The following is a 24,771-nucleotide window of genomic DNA, read 5'->3' on the forward strand; positions in this document are numbered from 1 at the left end:
GTGTATACATTGGGGAGGAGACTACTTTGAAGGGAACCCTGACCTATAAATTGTAAGTGAAGTATTTTTTTTGTAATAAATAAAGTTCAAGAACTTTTTGAACAACCCTCATAATTTCTTTGTCTCAGGCTAGTGGCTTGTATGTTTGGCATAGATGGACTGTGTTCCAAATAAACAGTTCTATACTTCTCTTTCCATCATATGGTTAAATAATTGTTTAGCCAAAGTTATCTGGTTACTTGAGTTACTAGAACTTCGTTGATAATTATACTATAGGTGGTGGCTACAGAGTACTGTAAGTTATTCTAAGCTAAGTAAGCATAAATAACCACAAGACGAAACAAAATTCAAAAAACTCTGACCAAGGGCCTCACATTGGGCACCAATTATGTAATGCACTGCTTGATCAAACAATCAAATTTTTTCAGATTAACCTAATGAGCAGCAGCAAATAAAAACAATATATTTGAGTAAAATTAAAACTATATTGGCATAATTGCCAGACCATGTTTTTCCATTTTGCATTTTTTTGTGAAGGCGCAGCCTCAAATAAAAGGTTGTCTCTATAAATGAAAATTGTTTTGGATCATCACTGGTGTTGGTAACAATGGAAGAAGCAAAATAAAGACAATTTTGTAATATTTTATATTTTTAATGTAAAAAAAAAAAAGTTTGACCAATTTGTTAGGTCTTCAGACTCAAAGCCAAGAAAAAAAAAAAAAAATTGAACTCTTGTCCAAAAATGACAAACGAAACTAAAAATCCAAAACAAATGAAAACTTGTCAAAAAACCTCAATGACATGTTTATTAAACATCTAAGTAAACTAAATAACTACTCACCACACTGGATTAATGATAATGACACACATGGAACCAATTAGAGAGTAGGAATAAAACAACAAAAAAACAAACATTTTTGAACTCCTTCTGGGTTCTGCATCAGGTTCTTTACTGTTCCAAGATGGCTATTCGTTTATGGAATAACTTTAAAATAAGAGTTTGATTATAGGTTCAAAAAAATTTACTAAAAGCCATGTCACACATGCGCAACAAATTGGCCTGCCTGGACACAACGAGCGACTGATGCAGGTTCAAAAATGTTCATTTTTTCATTACAACACCATAATTGGTTTCAAGTACATCATTATCTAAGTAAACTTATAGCTACTAACAAGAAAAAACACACAAAATTCTAATTAACACTTAATAAAAGATATATATATATATATACTTTTTTTTTAGCAATTTGACAACAAATCAAAATAAAAAGAACATTTCTTAGTGGAAATTAGTATAAGTTCCTGATAATTAGGGAATTTATACTAATCTCCACCAAGAAACCAATAAGAGAGTTTGTAAGTTAAATCACTACAAACTCTCTTAGAATCTAATTGCCTAACCATCACATCAGGAATGCCAAAAATCCAATCACTTTTGACCACTAAGGTAATCTCACCTTAGAATCAGTAGCTTACCTCTCACTCGCTATCTTCCCCTCAACCTCTTTCCAATTCTCAGTTATTTTACACCCCTGTGGTGTGATGTCACTATAGCTCACACAACTCTATCCTACTTACACAGAAGAATTTTCAGCAACACGTTTTAAACAAGGTTAGTCCCAATATTTTCAAAAATTTATTTGCTGATTTTTTTAATCTGTGACAATTCTTTTAACACATTTTGGAGATTGCTTAATCAGAGATGTCATGTTTAGTTCTAAATCTTCCGACAGCTGGTTATATATTAGTAAATAATATCAACAAAACTTTCAAAAATATACTAACAAATATACTTTAATATAAATATGCTATGACAAGTGTTTTCGATCCTAATAGGATCTGCCTCAGGTCAAAATGTTTGATAGAGTTAGAATGCTAAAAATGCATTTCAAATGCTCTTTTAGCATTTGAATTTTGAATTCAAATTTTTAAAATTGCTGGTACGATTAAATATTAGAACAAGTTTTGACTTGAAGCAGATTCTATTAGAATTGAAAGCATTTGTCATAGCATATTTATATTAAAGTATGGTATATTTTTGAAGGTTTTGTTGGTGCTAGTCAGTTTTAGATTGGCAATGATGGGTTCACAAGTGACAGTCACTTACTTAAATAATAATTTTTTGTTGTGTTTGAATTTAGAACTGAGAAGTGTGAGAGCTTTTGTCCTTAAACAAAAAACAACACCAAATTATATTATAACTATAAATAAAACAAAAACCCAGAAACAAAAAATAACTTGTAGACTTGACTCCCCACACAAGTAAATGACAATTAAAACAATTAACATTTAACACTTAAAGTACTAGTTTGGTAACAATTGTAAATTATCAGCCATATATTGAGGTTAGTAATTCAAAAACTAACTTAAAAATGTCTATTTACCTAAAGACTATGATAGTAATAACCAAACTTTGATTACAATAGGCAAAGTTTTTGAAGTGTATTTTAACTTACAAGTTTTAGGATTTGCTAATTCTTATATTATTCAGCTGATAACAATATGTATGATTACAATAAGCAGAATCTATTGTATTTTAAAATCAATTAAAAAAATATAATATAATTTTTAAAATAACTGGAATTCAAAGGAACAAATAAGTAATTATTTGTTACAATTAAGATTAATAAACCATTACCTTCATTTACAGCAAATAATAAATATCCATTAGGAGAAAGAGCAATAGTTGTGAAATTATATCTGCTTTCAATTTGTAATGTTTCAGATTTGTTGCTGAAATTTTAAAAATACTCATTAATTGTTAACATTACAGTAATTTACAAAAAAAAAATAAAAAAAAAAATATAATTAATATTTTTGTTTTTATTTGTATAATTTTATAAAATATTGCAAATTTNAATTTAAAATAAATCAATCTATGTAAGATTCAATTTATTTCTTTTTACCTTCTTCTACAGCAAATAATATTGAATCTTCTACGATTTGAAGACAATTTCCATGAAGTTCATCTCTTAATACCTGTATTAAAGGATCAACATCACCACTTTCACCTGACATGAATGCGTGCATGCCTGACCACACCTATCAAATGTTTAAAAATACATGAAATTTTCATTTTAAATAAAAGTTTTCTAGATTTTAAAATAGATTCGAATTTCAGTAAATATTTTATTAATTAGCTGCTAAGTCTTCTTTTAATTAATATTTTTCTCATTAACATTACTTGATATTNTTAATATATTTATTTTGTTCGTACAAAATAAAAAAAATAATTTTTAACGATACAATAGTCTTCGTTAGGCTTAACATCGATGAAAATTCAATGCGAAGCGACACGCAACGGAGAAAAATTTCAACACGGGATAAATTAATATATTTTTCCGTACATAATTGGTTATCCGAAAAATAAGTTATCCAAACAACCCCAGTCCCCAATTGATTCAGATAAACGACGCTCTACTGTACTTTTCTTCTGACGATATCTTTCTTCGTGTGGCAAACCTCCTTTTGACAGACTGCCTTTATCGTATGTCGGACTTCTTCGTATGGCAATACCTTCCTTTGACGGACTGCCTTTATCGTATTTCAGACTTATTTGTGTGGCAATACTTCCTTCAATGGACTGCCTCGAGTGGTGGGAAAATGTCCCTTTTATTTGCTTTCCAGTAATGTGCGCAAAAACTCATGTGACTCATCATGAGTCAGCCTGGGAAAGGAAATCAACTTCCTTTCAAAATCAAAAGTTTCATCCATTTTTGAAAAATTTGTTAAATTAGAAAAATATTATTTTTCTATTAATTTTCTAATCTTTTCTTCACCTTGTAAATTTTCAGAATGACCCTCCCTGAATTCTCACAGCTATAATTAAACTTATGTAATAAGTGTGCAAATATTCGTAATGCCAACCTAAACAAGTTAAAACTTTTTGCTTTATACAGACACACTACGGTGGCTTTTTTCATGACACTTGGCAGATGAATAATCTGCCAAGTGTTTTGAAAAAAGTCACTGTAGTGTGTCTGTATAAAGCAACGTAAACTACAACACGGTTTCATCAGAATCAAAAAAAAAAAAAAGTTAAAACTTGATAAGTATGACAGAGGCGCCACAGATGAGCGATTATGTAAATACTTGAATAAACTTTCGGTTCAACCCAATATATACACATAAACGATATATAAATATAGATAATATATTACATTTGTAGGCATTTTTATGCATGAAATACAGCTAAAAACTATTTTAAAATATATATAAAAGACTGTTTTGGGGGTCAGAAACAGATTAATGTATTTTTTATTGTTTCTTATGGGAAAATTTATTTCAGTTTTAGAACAAATTGGTTTTCAAGGAACTTTTAGGAACAAATTAGGTTCAAAAATAGTGGCTGTTGTTTAGAGGTTTGACTGTACAGTCAAACCTCTAAACAACAGCCACTGATTGAAACATAAAATGGTTATTCCTCTAAGATTATTTCATATTCACTTCAAAAAGAAATGTTCGTTCCTGAAAAATGACTGCCATTTTGAGGTCATTGTTATGGAAGGCTCGACTGTTTACAGTACAGCAGATACATGAGCTGTTCACAGCCTGGCACACATATTTGTAAAATCTAAGTGACTTGTACAACATGGAATTCACATAACACAGAATTATCAACAGTGTTATAGTGGGACTACTGTAATTATAATATATATTAATTAAAAATTATAACATTATCAATTTAAAATAAAACTCAAAGTTTTTGCATTTCTTTGAAAGATTTAACACATAACAATAAACAAATAATTTATTATAGTATAAAACAAATTACATTATAATAATAAAGTTTGTTGTTAAAATATAAACTGAGTAAACCAAAAGATATTTTTTTCTGAAAAATAATTGCTCTAAAATATCTACTTTAGATAAAAACTTTCATATCAATGTTATCATGCTTTGACATTGATATGCTATCAGTTAAAGATTTTCTGCTTTCCATTATATATATGCAAGGGGAAAAAAAATAAATAATGTACAAATTAATATAGAAATTTAATTCTTGAAATGTGGTGCATGTAATTTCAATATTAATTATTATTAAATATAAAATATATTTTTTCCATAAAAACAATTTGATTTTAAATTCATATATATATATATATATATATTACCTCCTGTTCCTATTCCAGAAAATGAAAAACTGCTAGTTGTTGTTGTGGGAGTAGCTGATATAGCCGCTGTTGACGGTGTTCCAAATCCAAATGGTTGAATAACAGCAGTGCCTGATGTGGCATTAGTAGTATCTACTCCTAATGTGAAACCAGTGTTTGGTATAGTTGAAGGTGTTCCTCCAAAAGAAAAGCCACCACTAGTGGCACCAAATGGTGATGAAATGCTTCTTGGAGTGTTCATTGAAAAATTGCTTCCCACTTGGGATGTATTTCCTAAACCAGTTGTAAAACCTTGTGTACCTATACTGGTACTAATATTAGGAGAACCAAATCCAAATCCAGTAGCTGGTGCACTTGTTGTGGAAGGTAGTGAACCAAAACTGAAATTTGATGATGTGCATGGTGTTCCAAAATTAAATCCTCCTGTAGAACTGGTAGTTGCAATACCTCCAAATATGGCATTACTAGATGTTCCAGTATTTGTAGATGTCATGGATCCAAAACCAAATGTTGAGGTAGTGGTGGTGGCAGCAGGAGTGCTACCAAAACTAAATCCTGGAGTTGCAGTTGATCCAAAAGTGAAACCTAATGATAAAATTATACAAAAGAAACATTTTTGGATAAAATTATATTATTTTCTCTTATCTATTTATTTATCATAAGTATATTAGGAAATGTCTCTAGATAACTATTTTCTCTGCAATAAAAAACACACACACACACAACACACACAAAAGACCAATAACAAGAAGTTAAAATACAATAAAAGAAGTGAAGTAGAAACAAAAACAATATTAAATATTAATAATTACATAGCACACAAAAAATACAATTATATTTTAAAAGTTAAAATATAAAAATATAAAATTGATAAAATATATGTTTCCATGTATGTTTGAAGAAGAAAAATGTTCTACAATGTTCATATTTTGAGAGAAGAGATAAAAATAAAATCTTAGAGAGATAGATAGCCTACAAGATGGTGTAAAGATGCATGATTGGCTACATGTATTTTGAAAGGTGCTTTAGCCAATCTGACTACACATATCTATTAAAATATCTGTGATATAATAAATGATCAAAATATTTCACACATTCGTTAAAAGAGGGAAATCCCAAGCTAAACTTAACTACATTTTAATAACAGGAAATTAGAAAATTTATTTAAAGTCATGAATACACTATCCATATTTTTTCCATGTGAGAAGGTGCAACCATGGCCCAAACTGATAAGTGATAGTCAACTAGCAATTGAAAATTTGCAAAATAAATGGATCAAAGTACAGTTTTTGAAAAAACAGGTTTGCAAAATGCAATAATATATCTCAATGGATAGCAAGAAATTTAATATTTTGTCAATATGACCTTTAAACATGAGTTTCTTGAACAGAGAGCTTCTTATCCTTTTTTTGGGACTGAACTAGCATTTCTTGCAATAGTTTTTCTAAAGCTGTCAAAGACGGGACTATTTCCAGTCATTCAAAGTAATGGAGGTTAACTACCGATGTAAAGCAGAGTAAAAGCTAGAAAATTCATTGTTTATGTTCACTTCTTGACTGAAATCTTCCTCCTCAGCATCTCATTTGTGTGTAGATCTTTGCTCAAGTAGACTTGTACAACTGGATTCTTCCTTCTTGAGCTCTACTGATGTCTCATGGTTTTTCTTTAGAGATGTACTATCTTTCTTAAAAAGATCAGACTTCTGAATGTGGGATACACAATGCATCTTTTAGGGCAGGGGTCGGCAACCTTTTTAGTCGGAAGAGCCAAAATTACAATTTACAAAATTTCAAAGTTTTTAAAGAGCCACAAAATTTTTTCTTGCCAACAATAAATAGTACTTGCATAAATAAAGTTTTTTGATAAAAAAAACTAATCTATTTATTCATAAGAAAAAATATCTATTTATTCATATATAAGTAGTGTTTTTCACAACAAATTAGATAATAGAAACATCCGACGATGGCATCATTCGAGAGCTTCCGACGGACTGACGACAGTGACGACACGTGTCACGGGGAAGGGGTGCGGTGAAAAGCGAGTACAAGTGGCTGAGAGATAGAATCAGTGCCTAATCCTCGTTAATCGATTCAGAACGATTTTTAAATTTTTTTTTTTATAAAAATAAATAATATTTGCATATGGAACTAAAGAACCGCAGCTTCACATCCAAAGAGCCGCAGGTTGCCGACCCGTGTTTTAGGGTGAGCTGCTCTATCCCACTTGTATACAATCTACCATCTATATTAGATAAGATAGATCTTAAAAAAAAAAAAAAAGTGTTATACTCGAAAAAGTTGAATTTTTTGAGATGACTTTTTTCACTTTGATCTTTTTTTTCAGTAGACTAAAAAAAACTGTTGACATGACAGAACCCGTGAAATACCATTTAAACATTGTGATCAAATGTGTTATTCAGGATTATTCATTAAAAAATTATTCCTATTGCTAACAAGGGAATGACAAGATGTTCAGGGCTCCAATTCAAACAAAATTCGGTAAGCACACAGCCTTAAAACACAAACAGCTCCTTGTCCAAATAATAGGGCTCACTTTTCAAGCATTTCTAAAAATCGGGTATCTGAAAATTTAGTGTATAACTTATAAGTCTTTGGAAGTTACAAGTCCCAGAATAGCAATAGCCGAGTGAACGAGACTAGATAATGTAGGTTTTCAGAGTTTTAGTTTTGGTTTAGTTTAGTTAATTTTATGTGTAATTTATTATTTTACCATATCATTAGCCTTATTATTACTATTATTATTCCTCACATTTAAACCTTATAAAACAAGATTAAAAATTGTGACATAATTTTTTGTTTAGCAAAAACAATCCTCTGTAAATTTAACTCTTTTATGTTGAATTTTCCAATGGTAGCTGTATTACGTATTATATAGGTAAATGTCTCTTCAATCCGAACAAAATTTCGGTAGACTTTCTCACAGCTCTACAGGTTAAAAATCTCCTTTATTGTTTTTCACAGATGCATTTCACATTTCAGATTATACATTGTCGTGTAAAAGAAAATTTTATTGTATGTTGAACCTTTTTAAAGTTTATACAACGTATACTACTCTGTTATTGTTGTGACACTTTTAAAGAAAAACATGCATTTTTTTTTCTTTTTTTTTTAGTAAATATATGTTTAAAGGATAAAATTTGTTATAAATAAGTGATTTAAAACGTTACTAATAATTATAATTTGTAATTAGTTGTGTAGCATAATGGTACGGATTTCGATGTAAAACGCCCTTAAGAGAAAATTAGAAATTATAAATTTGAAAACATTGTAAATTGATAGTACAAGTACTGTAAAAGAGATGAAAAAACATGTGGGAAATCTTAAGGTATTATAAAATGTCTTTTTATGTCTTGTAAGCATTTTCTACTAAAAAGTTGTTTTTTTGTGTAAATTCAATATGAATTTGTTTTGTAGCACTGAAGAGGGGCAGGAAAGTTAAACTTGCCCGAAATGCATCTGTGAAAAACAATAAAGGAGATTTTTAACCTGTAGAGCTGTGAGAAAGTCTACCGAAATTTTGTTCAGATTGAAGAGACATTTACCTATATTAACTCTTTTATATTGTTAAATAAAACTTTTATTTCTTCACATTTATTTTTACATACTATGTCCTCACAGATGTTACTGTACATGGATGAAAAAGACAAGTGATATGAAAATAGAGTAGCAAGTCAGTGTTTTATTTTTTTAATTGTTAATATTATGGACAATTTCCTGATGCACTCGTGTTTGTTACACTTTGAATATCACAATACCACCATATCTAATAATAAATATGAAGGAAATTTTATTTACTAATGTAAGAGTTAAATCTGCAAAGACTTGTTTAATTGTGATGTCAATTTCTTGTAAACAAGAAATGACATCACAATTTTTAATCACTTGTTTTATGTGCATTATGCTTTATATGCATTATGTTTTATATGTATTAAATGTGAGAAATTATAATAGTAATAATAATGTGATAAAATAATAATATTACACATAAAAAAAAAGTAAACTAAAATTTTGAAGGATTGAACCTACAATGGTCAGCTCTAATTGTTAGCATCTTATTCATTTGGCTATCGACACTCTTAGACATGAAATTTCCAAAACTTATGAACTAAACAGTAAATTTTCAAAGGCCCAATTTTTGAAAACACTTGAAAAGTCAGTCCTGTTATTTGGACAAAGAGCTGTTTGTGTTTAAGGCTACATGCTTACCAAGTTTTGTTTGAATCAAAGACCTGAACGTTTGGCCCTCTCCTTGTAAGTGACAGTTTAACATATTACTTTTGCTTTCCAGATACCAAACTGATAAGGCTACCAGCACCTGCATTAATTAGTAAGTAAAACTGGTGGCGATAAATAATTTGAAATGGTGAAAAAAATTTAAAACTGATGAAATAGTGGCAATATTTTTAAATTTTCCAGAGAGACCCTGCACAAGATATTAATAAATTAATAAATTTGTGTTACAAAAAACTGAATCTAAATTTCAAAGTTCAGACATCTAACCATAAAAGAAAACAAATTTTGTTTAGTTTTTACATTTACATTTTATCTTTCAAAGTGAAAATATATTTTTTCATTTAAAGTTAAAATAATTAAAATACACATATCCCTCTTTTTACACAATTTTGAAATAATGCAGTTGACAAAAGAAAACTAACCCTCTTTTTACATGATTGATTTCTTTTTATACGGAGGAGAAAAAACTGTTTATTTGAAAATTTTTAATTTTAACTTTTTGTTAAAATTGTGTTATTAAAAACTTACTCTTTTTGTTGAAATCAAGTTCATTTATCTTTTTTAAGCATGGTACAATACTATATGTACATCAAAGAATACTTACTCTATGTTGATTTTGTTTCCTATGCTACCTTGTGTTTACTATTTTTATGAACAAATAATGTTAATGATGGATGTTAGAATAAAAAAAGCTCATGTTTCTTTTATGAATTGCTTATTTTTTCATTCCACTGAAGTTGTAGATCCTGACAAGCATTTTTCTACAGGATGCAAATACTGTACTTTTTTACACAATTTTTGTTTTATGCAGAGTTCTTTGGGACACATCCACCATGCAAAAAGAGGGATAGGTGTATATTTCACTGATAACTGGAAATCCTAACTGATGATATTTTAACAAAACACAAAACATATTATTAAATAAGTGAAAAATAAATAAAATTTAGAAACTTAGAACATTTAAAAGACACATTAATCATCAATATCAATATACAAACAATAAGGTATTAAATGATTTTCTTCATATAATAAATAAATTTACAGTTAGATTTCCATGTTACAAAGTTCTGGAAATGGCTTCCATCAGTAAGAAAACATTCTGGATGAAAATTTTGATTATTTAGATAAAGTTAGAATTGTTTGTTTAAAATACAACAACTTTTATTTAAAAAAAATAAAGGTTAAGCGTACTATTTTTTAACATAAATACATATGAATACTTATTATTTCAAGCATATAGCTCTTTCTCAATTTCAATAAATATATAGTAATGTCTTATGATGATTTTTTCATGTAAAATGCATGCACATAATTTATTATGTTATTAATAAGAGTACAAAGGTCTTTTTGTTGATATAAAGTATCATTTCAGTGCACTATTTTCTTTTCATGACTACTACATTTTCCATTTGACAAATTTTCTATATATAATGAACTCTGTATTTCTGAAAAGCAAGTCATTATACAGAAGTTTAATTGTATATAAAAGTTATTTCTAAAGATTCTTTTAAGTATTTTAAGCAAGCAAATACAAACTTTTATACTTTTTCCAGATATCAGCAATTTATAAATTATATACAAATTAAATTTCATCATCAATATGCTATTCATTTTTAATAAAAATTCTATTAATTTTAGCAAATATTTATTAAATTAGAAAGTTTTTTCAATATTTACCAGATGACATTGCTGGTGTTCCAAAGCTAAATCCTTGTGTCTGTGGTTGTTGACTTTGATTTCCTTGCCCAAAAGAAAATCCACTTTGTTGTTGTGGTTGCTGCCCAAATCCAAAAGTCGGTTGTGGATTAGACGACTGAGTAGTACTTTTTCCAAAAGGAAACGACATAATTTATCTATAAAAGTAAATTTTAACAGTTAAAATAACATTTATTTAGTTCAATAAAATAGTTAAGACTGATGATAAAATTTTATATATACAACATCAATTTCCATTATAAATCAATATCTATTTTCTAAATAAGTCTAATAAACATTTATTCTCTATACCAGTGTTTCCCAAACCTTTTCAATTCTCAGTGCTCTTGCTAAATCCAGGTTTTTCCAAGGTATCCTATGACAAATTCTAACAAGTACAATTTGCAAAATAGTGTAATAGTCAATAATTTTTTTCATTAAACAGTTAGGATGTTACATAAAAAATAATAATAATAAAAAATATAAAACATGTATTTAAGATAACAAAAAATGTAATTGAACAAATTTGATTAATTGTAATTAGCGGGATGGATGATCCTGTTGATCACCACAGATTTTCTCAAATCTTGGAATCAAACTGGACACAATCACCCTCATTTCCTTCTCCACATTGATTTTAGTGTGATACTTAGTTTTCATCACAGCAACAGCCAAAAATCCAGCTTTGCACAAATAAGAAGTTGCAAATGGAATTAAAATTTTCTGAGCTTTACCATTCAGAAGGGGATATTCATCTTTTACTGATATCCAATATTCAGTTAATTCCATGCTGCTAAATTTCGTTTCCAACATATTGTCACAAGACAACTCAATAAGATTATCTTCTGCAGCAATAAATTAAGATGGAGCACTGACATTAATTTAAATGAATCTTGAATCCATGCAAATTTATCAATATTACTATTTTGAATATATTTCTCAAACCCCAAGTGATAAGCTGTGATAAATGTTCTTCAGAAATGGATTTCATACTGTGAAAAATCAACTCCATTGGGGTCAAAAACTGTTGCAACAAGGAGAAATATTCTTTTCCTCCATCTTCATTTATTTTTCTTTTCCATGGTTTTAAATTGTTTATAAAAGCTAAAATTTTCTCAATCGATTTCCAAAGGTGCATGTTTTGCACCTGCAGGGAGAAATTCAAAGCATTCACCTTTACAAAAGCATCATATAAGTATGCTAGTTTTACCAAAAATTCTTCATTCACAAAATTTTCAGTATACTTGTGGTCTTCCTCTTTAAGAAAAATATAAATTACTTGTCACAATTCAAATGTATGAGACAAAACATTACCACAAGAGAGCCATCACAAAGTGCTATAGTACAACAAAGATACATGCTTGGTCCCATATTCTCACACAATTTTTTGAAAAATCTGAGTTTTTATAAAGTTTACTACATTCAACTACATATTGGCCACGTTTATGTAGTGAGAGATTAGAGAAAATGAAGTCACCAGCATCTATTGCCACACATTGCTGCATTAAAGTTAATGCCATCCCGCCTTTTCATGGTAATTAGGCATTAGAAACTTTTCACTCAAGCTAAATATGATGCCATATTCTATCCTTTAATTCCAGTTACAGCCGAAAGTAGTGCTTTAGTTGAAGAATTACAACATTTAAATAAAGAGATATAAAGAATTGAGCATTTCTTTTTCTGAAAATGTGAGCAAATTAAAGATATAGGAGATAGATAATTATATTTAAAATATGGTATTTTCTTATTCTTTAGATAACTTTCAGTCATTTTAAAAAATTTAATCCTTAATCTTTCCATAATATTTTAATCAACAATCATTTTGACTTTTCTATTTTCACAGCAAAATATCACATCTGTGACAATTGAAATTAGGTTATTATAATCAACATTGAATTCTTTTAATCTGACATTTAAAAGTTCAATGCATTTTTCAGCACACACAGATCCATGTGGGCAAATTCAAACATAGATTCCAAAATTTGTTACTTGCATGGAGATTAACATTCATATATCAATGGTTAAGTGATGGCCATTCATCACAAGATATACTGAAAGATTCTCCTTGAACTTTTAGCTCCAATATATCTTTAATAATCTCATCCTGAATTCAGTGATCATCTTTTTAACCGAATGAGGAGATTTAGGTAGATTCGCATATTCGCTTGCAGAGAAAAGTTTGTCTTAGGTCTTTTGATGTGCAAAATTTCGAGAATGGCAGTCCATCAACTGAAGCCATAAGAGATAATACTGCAGGCAAAGACTCGTCAATTTCTTTCTTGAAAAACGTAATTATTATTATTTTTTTTTATTAGATTCACTTTATGCACTGTTTCCAGCTGTCTCCTCAGATTTTCTTTTCAATAAGTTTATATCGTGACATCGTATGAGGTGACTACACAGTCCGCTAGTACTTCCTCCGACTGCTTTGATTGTTTTAAAGCACAGTTTGCACACTCCACCATCTCTTTCTCTTGTGTGATTGACGTAATCCCATGGCAAATTTTTACTCATTACTACAATAAACATACAGTATTAGGGAAAATGGTATTTTCTATTTTTATTTATCTTTTTATCTATAACTATCTTTATATTTTTACTAGCTGTTACCCATGACTTTGCCCGCAGAGGTTTTGCAAGCAAATCCCATTTATATTCAGTATTTCAACAACCATAGTAATTGTTATATAACACCTACCACTGAGAATAAAATGAACTGTTTTCAATTTGATCAATTTTCTGAAACGTTTACAATCATTCTATAATCGAATCAATATGCAAATTTGAATTTAAAATGGTTCGAGCATTTGGTTAAAAAATCGAAATATATAAAAATATTTATAACAATGTCTGAAATGTTATCAATTTAATACACCTAAGTACTCGATGAAGACTAAACGTAGTTGAAAACAAAAAATCGCATCTAAAATAGTACAGTAGAAGCTATTCTTCTGGTTAAGCCTTAATACTCTCCCCCTCGAAGGGAAATTTCGAAAAATCCCTTCTTAGTGTGCGTTTTCATGACGTTCCCTAACTGTATCAAATTTCACCTTTTTAGGTTCAGCAGTTTGCTCTGGGTGATGATGAACCAGTGAGTCAGTGAGGACAAGTAATTTTATATATTTAGATTAATGAATTCTTTTGTTTCCGTTTCAATTAATCTCACAATGAAGATTCCGATTTTTGAATTTTACAAAATCTGACTCCAGCATCATTAAAACACACTCCAATGAACAAGAAACACACAAAGTTAACAACAAGCTTCTAGTCTTGCACTTAATCCAGTTTAATTACAATTATTATTCCATTATGACAAACATTGGTAATGTTTGTAAAGAAACTGAAAAGAATATTACTATGTAAGTTGTGTTTTCAGTCAACACATATTTGAACTATTTTAAATCAAGAGTTGGAGTTGGTAAGAAGTTTCCTTTTGCACCTCAGCTATCTCAAAAGCAAAAACAAGACCCGTTTTTGGAGTATAATACAGGGAATCAAGTTATAAACAAACTAGAAAATTCGTTTTAGTAAACTTAAATTACAAATGGAATGACCCATCACCACCTGCACTGTTTTCTCACAATGGTATGGGATGAGAGAAAAGGGAAATCTTCCTCCCACGAATATTTCCAGTGGGAATTTAAAAAAAATAAATAAATACAGTAGAGCATTGATTATCCAACTCAATTGGGGACTCAGGTTGGTCGGATAACTGAAAAATCGGATAACCGAAAAAAATGAAAAAAATACATTATTAGTATATCGCTATTAACCAACTTCGCATTGAATTTTCATCGATGTTAAGCTTAACAAATTTTTAAAAAATAATAATCGTCACTATCGTATCATTAAAAATTATTTTTAAATTATTTTATTGCTCACAAAACAAACAACTCATAATTAGAAAATTAAGTCTCGTTTAAATACTGGCCGCCCTTTAATGGTCGAGCCGTGTTGCCACCTAAAACATGCAAAAATTTAACAAAAATAATATTAAAGTAGCCAAGACATAGCCAAATATTGTAGTGCCACATCACTAGCGGATATTTGAAGTTTGCCAACTAGAACGGTCGGTTAACCAATTTGATGGTTAATCAGGGGTCGGGATAATTGATGCTCTACTGTATCTGGTTCATTAAAAGGTTTTCTCTTTACTGAAATACCGGTAAAAAAATTAATTACCAGTAAATTTACCAGGGTATAATTTTCCTAATTTACTGGTAATGTAGTCACTACTACTCAGTATCATCCCTGGATCTCCAGTTAAAAACTATCTCATCAACAAATGCAGTGAATAATGATTATTATTCACTGCATTTGTTAGTGAATTGGATTTGGTACGATCTCAAAACCTGGAGAAAATTTTTCAGTTTAACCTTATAATAGATGAAAATCTAAAAACAAAGTCTGAAAATTAGTACAAAGAGTGGAGGTGAAAAACAACTAATTTTTAAGCATAGCAGTTATGGACACACTGAAACTTTGCTTCAAAAGTATACAAAACTTCATGTAAATACATATTTATATATAGCATTTCCTTTTTATCAAGTATTAAATATACAAGGTACTAAATGATCAAAATAAATTACATCAATATAAACTTTAGTATGAGTGAAGAATTCATTAAGTTGAACATCGCAGAAGTTGAACCCCATTCTTGAGTTTTGGGGGAAATATCCGCAACACAATACATATATCAATTCAACACGATCGCAACCCGACCTAAACTGCACACACAGCCATTGAGCTCATACAGAGTCTGGGACAGAACAGGCCTCTTTGGCATCTTAGGAGGCCTCTTCAGCCAATATTCTTTCGAACAAAAAAATAAATAAAATACATTTATAAATAAAAAGTAGTCTTAAATATTTTATTTTCTGTTAGTAAAAGTAATATTAATTTTATAGTGTAAGAATAATGTTTGCTATCCCTAATTTTTCTATGGTTCTTTAGGTCCGGGCCCTATATATATATATATATGTTAGATCACAGCCACACGCGCACGTCACAGTTGAACGTGATTTCACGTTCAACTGTGACGTTACGCGGTTGATCAAACCTCGTATTGATTGAACGTGCGCAATTCTGCACGTTCAACCAACATTTAGGCATTTAAATTGCCAGTTTATATTCTATTCATATCACCTGATATTTACGTCATCATTTCATGTAAAACTTTTATTTCGACTAAAATACGACGATTTTCAGATAAATCTTTGCTCATTCTTTTCAATACATTGAAATGCGTTCTTCGACTTTCAATGGTTCAAAATTATATTTCAACCGAATATTTTATTTACAGGAATGTTTCAATTGTAACAACGAGAAATAAAAATATTACAGAATAGACTTTTAACTTACTCTTTAACAATTTACGAAAAACAAGAAATCAGAAAGCACAGACACAAAATCATTTGAATTCTAAAACAAAACTAGCTGTTGAACAGTGCTGCCACTTTCTCTTCAACTGTTTATTTAATAATAAATAAAAGTTTTAATATATATTAAATAAATAACAGTATTATTAATATACTTTATTATACATTTAATAATATTTAATAAAATACTAAAATTAAAATAAATTGAAAATAATAAAATTTATTTTAAGCGATCTTTTGTTGCCTTATTTTTATTTTTCAGATCACGACAGTTATAATTTCTGATTTAATTTTAATTCGATCTTAGCGGATATAATGTAGGCGAAATACGAGGCGATACCGATTTCGACTATCTTTAAAAAAGTCACGAGTCGAAGACGCATACACTATCACAACGAGGATCATTTACCTTCGCTTGACCATTCATCCGACACTAAAACGCGCACTCGTTGTACTTTATGAATAAAATTTTTGAAAGGAAATTACTGTATTAGTTATTTTGTCAAGTAATCAGGAAATTGAAATGGCAAATTGTGTTTCCGTATTGTTTACAAATTATTGCTGGTAAATACCGGAAATTATCGAAAACGGTTAACCAGTTTTCAACAAAACCGGCTTTTAAATATCAAATCGATTTCAAAATAGCTTAGAATTCGGTAGAATTAATATTTTATTATTGCCTTTTATTAATATTAATAAAGTATTATAATAAATATTAGCCAAGATTTACTAATGAGCGTGTGACGGCCGGATGGCCAAGCGGTCAATGTGGCACCCTACCGCTCTGGGGTCCTTGAATCCGTACAGGTTGAAAAATTCCTGGGAATTTTCAGGGGATGATCCGACTGGATATATTGGCCCTCGTCCCTCACCACCCGGCCTGGTGAGGGACGGGCCTGGCTGAACCCATAATGGCTTGCTAAAAGGGGCCATTCTTAGTGTCCACAGGGCTGAAAATTAGCCGTCTCATTTTTAACGTTAGTAAATAAAGTGTATTTTGTATACATTTTTTTTTCTTTCTCTAGGAGGGGGAAAACGATTTGTTAATAAAGAATGATTTTATTGCATTATACAGAAAATACAATCACTTTAAGTCATGATGAAATATGTGGTTCAGAATTTCAAAATTTAAATAACTGTTCGTGTTAATCAGAAAAATTTTATTTTTAATTTATTACATATGATTATCGATATTGAAAATATTTACAAAGCTACGAATTTCATTTAAGCAAATTTAGTTGAATAGTTAGATGATTGAATAGACAATCATATAAATTTGAAATTTCCGTTAATCAATACAACACTGTAACAGTATTGATTAACGGAAAGATTATTCTAATATCTTTTAAGTATTTAAGTATTTATGTTTATAATGCTGGTAAAGTTACAACACAAAATCCAGAAAGAGGAATCGGCAAAGGCGTGCAGTCAATCCAAGTATTAGTAGTTGTGTTATATATACAGCATTCCCTTAGAGGATCAACTTGCAAAGTAGAAACTCCTCCCATAATATATATCTTTTCATCTGTAATGGTAATGCTAAGACACAGAATATGTTCAAATTAATTAAACAAAGAAAATTTTTTTACCTATTGCTACAGCTGTAACATTATGTCGTGGATAAAAAAGACTAGTTGAAAGTTTCCATTGATTTTTGATGTCATCGAAGACATGTACGTCATCAATGCTATGTAAGTATGATTCTTCGGATGAATAAGTTTGAGCTGCTCCGCCCAAAACGTATAACAAATCGTGACATTGGATTAAAGTTACAAAACTTCGAGGTGTAGGCAACCGCGATATTCCCGATAGCCAACTGAAATATGATATAAATTATAATAGTAATTTTTATTTTGAAATACTGTATATTTTACAATAACAATTTTCTTACCGTTGGCATAACGGATCAAAACATTCGATATCCTTATCTATATGAGGATCAGATTTTTCTGTTGGTTGTATTATTCCTCCCACAATCCAAAGAAGATCATTATGAGTGGCAACACCCATGGCCATTCGAGCACAATATAGGGAGGGTTGAAGTTCTATCCAATTATTTGTATCAGGTTTATAATATTCAACGGAAGAAAGAAGCCTTTTATCAGAAGACAAAATAAAAATCAATTAAAATTATTTTAAAAAATAAAAAATATGAGTAACTGAATAATGCTTACTCTCCGTTATCATCTTTTCCTCCTACAACATATATATTTCTATAAATTTCGGCTGCTCCGTGGTATATTCGAGCATGTTTCATATCAGCTATTCTATTCCATTCATCATTTAATGTATCATATCGAAAACAACTTCTACTAGGTATTAGATGTCTCAACAAGGTATTTCTGCTATCGCAGCCACCTTATTAATATTAACAAAATTTTAATTAACTTCTTTTATTTGAGAAATATTCACACTGAAAAAATTTAACGTACCTATAATATAAAGGTTTTCTTCAAATAGCACAATGCAATGGTGATGACGATAAATTGGCATTTTATTCCACTGTTCCCAAATATTTTCTTTAGGATTAAAACGAAGAATTGCACTTCCTGTAATAGAATTTTGTTTTTAATTAATAAAATTATTCATATTCAAATTTGAACGTATAATGATCTTACCTTTTGAAATCTCTTCGTTTATAGAAGGATTGATACCACCTATTGCTACAACAACGGAAGTATCAGCTAATCTAAGAGAATCGTGAATTTTTGGGATATTAATGGATGTTTTAACAATAGAATATGAATCAATGCTATGCAATGTAATAGAAGAAGGATGTTGTAACAGTAAATGAAGACAAGGATCGCAAAGAAAACCCTCCATATGACTAATTTTCTCTTCTACAATCTGTGTTATTATTGAAATATTTCATACAGTAAATAAAGTAATCAAAGTTAAGTTTCATTCTTTATATTATATACATACATCAGGTTTACTCAAAATTGGCTTCCATTTATTTCTGGTCAAAGTTCCTCTCCAATAAGCTTGAGCTTTGAGGACAAATTCTTTTTGTGCTTTTTCTTTCAATTTTTTTCTAACAGCATAACCACGAAAGACACTTTGAATTCTAATAATAATTCTCCTGATATTTGTACACTTAGATGGAACATATAATTTTCTGTTAACACTCTTCTGCAAGATAACTTTTATTTTAAAAAACTGTAACTTTAAAACTGTATATAAGAATACCTTTAACAATTATTTATATTTATTTAGATCTACTTTTTCATCAAATTTATGTATAGTAGAATAACGATAAAGGAAAAACCGTGGTGAACAGGAAAATTCTTTAAATTTTGATTCTTTCCCCTTCGTTGAAGCTGCTATAAAGCTAAAATTTTACATATATGTTAAAAAATATAATTGCATCATTTGTTCCTTGTGTAATTGTTAATTAATTATATTTAATTCTTACCAAGTAGCTTTTAATAGCATGTTTGCAACTTCTGGAAATTCAGCGATTTCTGGTAAAATCGGAGGATTATAACAAGAAAGGATTTCTTCCATTGTCATCAATGGAAATCGTATACAACTCATAACTTTGACAGTATATTTTTCTCTTTCTATGAATCTATGATTAAGCCATTTTAGCGAACACAAGAACACATCTTTCTCACTATAAAAATTTCCGCAACTTTACGGAATGCATTGGAAAGTAAAAACATTTTTAATATATAAAATTTTACCTGTATGTTCCTATTTTATCTGCGCAAAGTAGTTCACATAACGAATCTACATCTAAATTGAGAAATTCTATTTTATTTGATACCTTATTAAAATGTTGTAAGATAGCATTAAAGGCCTGCTGATAAGTCTCTTGAATTCCTAACTTCTTGGCGGTAGTGTAAAGAAAAATATTGTTGGAAATATCGTCGTTTTGATTTATCAACATCTAGAAATGTTAATTATTTAAAATTTCAGAAGAAAATTAATTTTTAATAAAATTTTATTTACCTTTTTGCAATATTCGGAGATATCTTTCATTTGTAAGATGCGGGCAGCGCGATAAATATCTGATAAATTTCGGCAAGTGACGTTTATTTGACCAGTGTACATGTAATTTAAAAGAATTTTGAAAGAATCGGGATCTACATTCTGTAGTTTGATCTGTAATGTTGAATGGTAGTGTAATTGATATTTTTAAAATGCTAATCTGTATAAAGATTTGAATCATATAACCTTTTGAATATTTTGTTTTTCTTTGGCAAGAAGATGTCTTTTCAGGAAAGGACTGTAACAAGTAAGGACTGATTTGTGGGCTGCAAAACGCTTATTTTCTACTTTTAGAATGACATCAGTTATATGGTTTTGTTCCCATAATTTTTTAAGATGTTCACCTAATCGTTCGTAATGATTTGTCGATATGTTCAAGGTTTTGATATCTGAAGCTGAAATTTTCTCTTTCTGTTCTTCTTTAAAATTTAAGCTGTTTTTAGATTGATGATCTTTTTGTTTTGTATCTTCAAACTGTTTGGAAATTGTTTTTAAATATAATATTTCTTTATAATATAAATAATATTAACTATACACTATGTGGTAAGATTCATTTTAACTAACAAAGACATTATTAACTATCACTGCTTATGCGTAAAGTTCTTAAGTTTCTTTAAATAATAAATAAACTACAGTAAAACCTGTCTATGGCGACCACCCACGGTTCCTTCAAAAAGTGGTCCTTTAGACAGGTGGTCGTCCAATACAGGTGGTGCTGTAATACCGTATTTCCGTACGTATTTTGAGCACTTTTTAGCCATTTCTACTAAGCAAAACTCGAGGTGAGCAAAAATAAGCGAATTTTTTCAACGATAGGTCAATATTAATATTGTATTTTATTCTTATCGGATAACCCGATTTACAGGAGTCGTCATGATATTATAAGACAGATTTAACACCAATATTTTAAAGATTAATACAATACTCGCATTTTCTCGATTATAATGCACACTTTCTTTTTTCCGACTTAATTAATTCGACTCGGTTCTTTTCGTTCGCTCCTCAGTTACGTGTATTACGTCATCAATATACAAGCGCGTCCTATCTCTCCATCACTTTGCTTTTGGTTTTCGTTAGTTTAATCTTATTTTAACTTTAAAAATACTGTATTTTTTAATATTTAATATTTTCTTAATTAATTAAGTACAATAAGAAAAATTATTAATTAATAATAAAACGATTTTATTATTTTTTCTCATTATACGATTTCATTACAATCGCGGAATCGAAAAAGGAAGTAAAACTGATTTTTGCATTAATGCGTTTATTGTTTTTTGAATATTTTGCCTGCGAAAATTACTTGGATATTATTTTTCTAAAAATATCGTGGAAATAAGGTAGGTTGATACAGAAACTATTTATCGCACGTGTACTGTATATGAGCTTCAAAATAAATAAATAAAAATAGATTTTATCAAACGATGAGATCAGCCGATTAATTGTATCGTGTACAATATTTTACACCCCCAAGGAAAATACTGTAGGTCTAGGGTAAAATAAATTTTGTTTTCCCACAGTTAAACTTCGCCGCTAATTGCTGTTGTGATAACTTTAATACGATCTTCTAACGACAGCACTTTGCATTTCGGACATTTTCCAACAAACTGAAATGAATTTCCTTTGTTGCTAGACTAATTTATTAACACCTGCACCTAATTTCAAGGGTGGGAGAAGTGCCCGGGATGGGTTCGAACGAGAGTTTAGACTAATTCATTATATTAGGAGGTGGAAACGTTGTTGAGATGGGTTCTTACAATAGTTTAGACCAGATACATTCGCGAAAGTGGTCGCTTATTACAGGTGTTGTATGTTGTTTCGGACCAAAAATCGATGCCCGCGGTCGCGTTACACAGGTGGTCGTTTAATACAGGTAACTTATACGAAGACTCTATGGATAAACTATTTCGTACCAGAAATTTTTGCCCGTTTTGACAGGTGCCTGTCGAATGCAGGTGGTCGCCTAAGCAGTTTTCACTGTAAGCATAAATAAATGTTTAGATAATACGATTTTTATAATAAAGGCGATTTTTGTTATAAAATATGGAGAAATAAATTTCTATCTTTACTCTAGATTTATTTGTTTTAGTACAGCTAAAACAAGAGTATTTTCGGTTAGAAATATACGCTTCCAATCGTGTACTTTCAACTTCAAGCTTTGCTAATTACATAATCGATCAAACCGCAATGAGTCAACATAAATAAAGATACGAGGAATAGTGTCCGATTTCCCTACAGGCCTAATAAGTTATAAGTATTTGATCGGATTTGAACTCAGATAATTCGAATAGGAAACTCTTTATCTTAGGGACAGTGCAATATGAAGAGGTTATACTAGGGATACAAGTTCAGTCCGGATCAGATCCTCAGAAATTTTCATGGATGGTTTGATCTGAGTAGCCTACACCGGAAATTTCACAATCTTGTTGCTCATTGCAGCCTGATCGAATTCAAAAAGTACAAAGCTCTAAGTAGTCGCATGACAAACAAGTTAAAAAATTAGAAAATGATAAGCTTGTAAAAAATTATAACATTAATAGCCCGATTCATTACGGCCATTGTTTGGCTTTGTAAAAAATTTTCATTCTATATTCCCATAAGATATTCTGGTAAATTACATTCACGTATTGGTTTTTTAAAAATAATTTAAGATAATATTTAAAATAGATATATCTCACATCATTCTGTAATAGGGTATTCAAGTTTGAACTGGAACACCATTGCTTATTTCGTGCTAAGTCAATACACAAAGAATCTCCAGTAGAGAATTCTGAATATTTTCTTTCTTGAAGAGATTCTTCTTTTGTTGTTTATTGTAAACAGTACAGATAGAAGTCTTTGAAAAATTCATATGTTCACAGTCTAAGGATCCTATATATCAATAATAATTATCAATGTCCAAGAATTCAATATTAATGTTTTCTAGTTAAAAAATCCGATTTTCTCGTGTGAATATAATTGACTATTTTCATTATTATCAACAAATAAAATAATATTGCGTATCTAATAATGATTTACTTATTAAAAAAATTTTAAATTCTTAATTTTAGTATGAAATTGATTGATTGTATTGTATTTACATAATAATCAATTAATATATACAGTATATATATTATATTCCAGCTAATGGGATGCCAGTTAATTGGGACTGTTAATATTTGGCGACATATATTAAAAGACGAAAACAAAAAAAGATAATACAGTGAAACCTAGTTAACCCGAATCGGCCGGGAGAAAAAATTCGGATTACGAGTTAACAAGTTTCGACTTATGGAGGTTCGTCTATAAATTAAGGTTTAGTGCATTGGTTTATAATAAACTATCCGTAAGATATTTTCCTGGGTCGTATTATGTAGAATTGTTGTCAATATAAACCTCTCGGTGTTGTCCAGAAACTCGAAAACGCTTAACCGAATAGTTAAATAAGTTACCGAGAAATGCTTTTCAGAATGGTTGATCAGTTCGCTTCTAAGTGTTTAGTAAGAATTTTTTTTTTAATTAATTGCGATATTTCGCGCCTAGAATCGATCCGTTTCACTTTCCCTTTGTTATATTTAGGGGAGATCGGGGCAAGATCGGCATGTTAAGCTTTACTTAAATTTTGTGTAATAAATACTGCTGTAAACTGAAAAAAAAGCTTTGCATATTGTCTATTGGAATGTTACCTTACTATAGAACTGGTTAAAATCAGTTTGGAAATAAAAATAATTAAAATAATTACAACTTTACAAGAAGAGAGAAATTGACGAAGTTGCCCCGGGTATAGGGGCAAGATCGGCAACTTCTCTCTTTTTGTAAAGTTGTAATTATTTTAATTATTTTTATTAAAGTTGCCCCTGGTATAGGGGCAACAGTAATGGGGCAAGATAGGCACGTATATAAAATTATGTTATTAACAATGTATAAGTTGGAATTCACTATTAAAACAAAGAAATACAAATCCAACACCCATTTAATATTATTACAACGAAATGCAAGTTCAAAGACATATATACATGAATAACAAATGCAAACATGTTTTCATTTATCATCTGTTTGATTTTTATCCTTTGCTTCTAATGTGGCTTTATGTTGCCGATCTTACCCCGCTAGTCATGATTTCGAAACATTAAGTACAACCCTGAGAACAGAATGCCAAGCCACGATCTGGCCACGTGAATAAGTTGAAGTTACATCCTTCTAACAGGAAAAGTAACTTTCGTTATCATGGAATTATAACAAAACCTGCCAATTCAATATAAATGGAAAAAAAATATTATATGGAATTGAACGAAAATGAAAATTTGCTTGATAATTCAACTACGCTTGTTGGAGAACAATAAAAACACTACACTCAACAAG

General features: G+C 29.7%; 3 protein-coding genes across 3 annotated transcripts in view; all 3 read right to left on the bottom strand.

Annotated features, from left to right (window-relative positions):
* The window catches only part of LOC111617825 (periodic tryptophan protein 2 homolog), a 57,341-nt gene extending 54,372 nt beyond the window's left edge, over positions 1 to 2,969 (bottom strand). The window contains exons 1-2 of the mRNA XM_023359136.1: positions 2,941 to 2,969; positions 2,639 to 2,733 (exon numbers count right to left, since the gene is read on the bottom strand). Of these exons, the coding sequence (XP_023214904.1) occupies positions 2,639 to 2,733; positions 2,941 to 2,969 (124 nt within the window). The remainder of the gene's footprint in view (positions 1 to 2,638; positions 2,734 to 2,940) is intronic.
* A 38-nt stretch (positions 2,970 to 3,007) lies between these two features.
* LOC111617826 (nuclear pore complex protein NUP62-like) lies at positions 3,008 to 16,524 on the bottom strand. Its single transcript, XM_023359137.1, has 4 exons — positions 16,424 to 16,524; positions 11,045 to 11,220; positions 5,115 to 5,699; positions 3,008 to 3,042 (listed from the first exon to the last, which is right to left on the bottom strand). Exons 2-4 carry the CDS (start codon positions 11,211 to 11,213, stop codon positions 3,008 to 3,010), a joined length of 789 nt encoding a protein of 262 aa, XP_023214905.1. The 5' UTR covers positions 11,214 to 11,220; positions 16,424 to 16,524.
* Positions 16,525 to 17,632: 1,108 nt separating this feature from the next.
* LOC111617827 (beta-scruin-like) lies at positions 17,633 to 23,240 on the bottom strand (the record flags this gene model as incomplete). Its single annotated transcript, XM_023359138.1, has 13 exons — positions 17,633 to 17,965; positions 18,030 to 18,256; positions 18,332 to 18,535; positions 18,615 to 18,798; positions 18,873 to 18,989; positions 19,059 to 19,287; positions 19,366 to 19,572; positions 19,663 to 19,771; positions 19,856 to 20,056; positions 20,127 to 20,332; positions 20,395 to 20,547; positions 20,620 to 20,907; positions 23,109 to 23,240. Coding segments are annotated over 13 exons (2,415 nt in total), but the record flags the coding sequence as incomplete, so codon positions are not given.
* Positions 23,241 to 24,771: the final 1,531 nt, after the last annotated feature.

The sequence above is a fragment of the Centruroides sculpturatus genome, unplaced genomic scaffold (genome assembly GCF_000671375.1).
Source record: "Centruroides sculpturatus isolate CEXI.00-Female unplaced genomic scaffold, Cexi_2.0 scaffold104, whole genome shotgun sequence".
In the NCBI taxonomy this organism is placed as follows: domain Eukaryota; kingdom Metazoa; phylum Arthropoda; class Arachnida; order Scorpiones; family Buthidae; genus Centruroides; species Centruroides sculpturatus.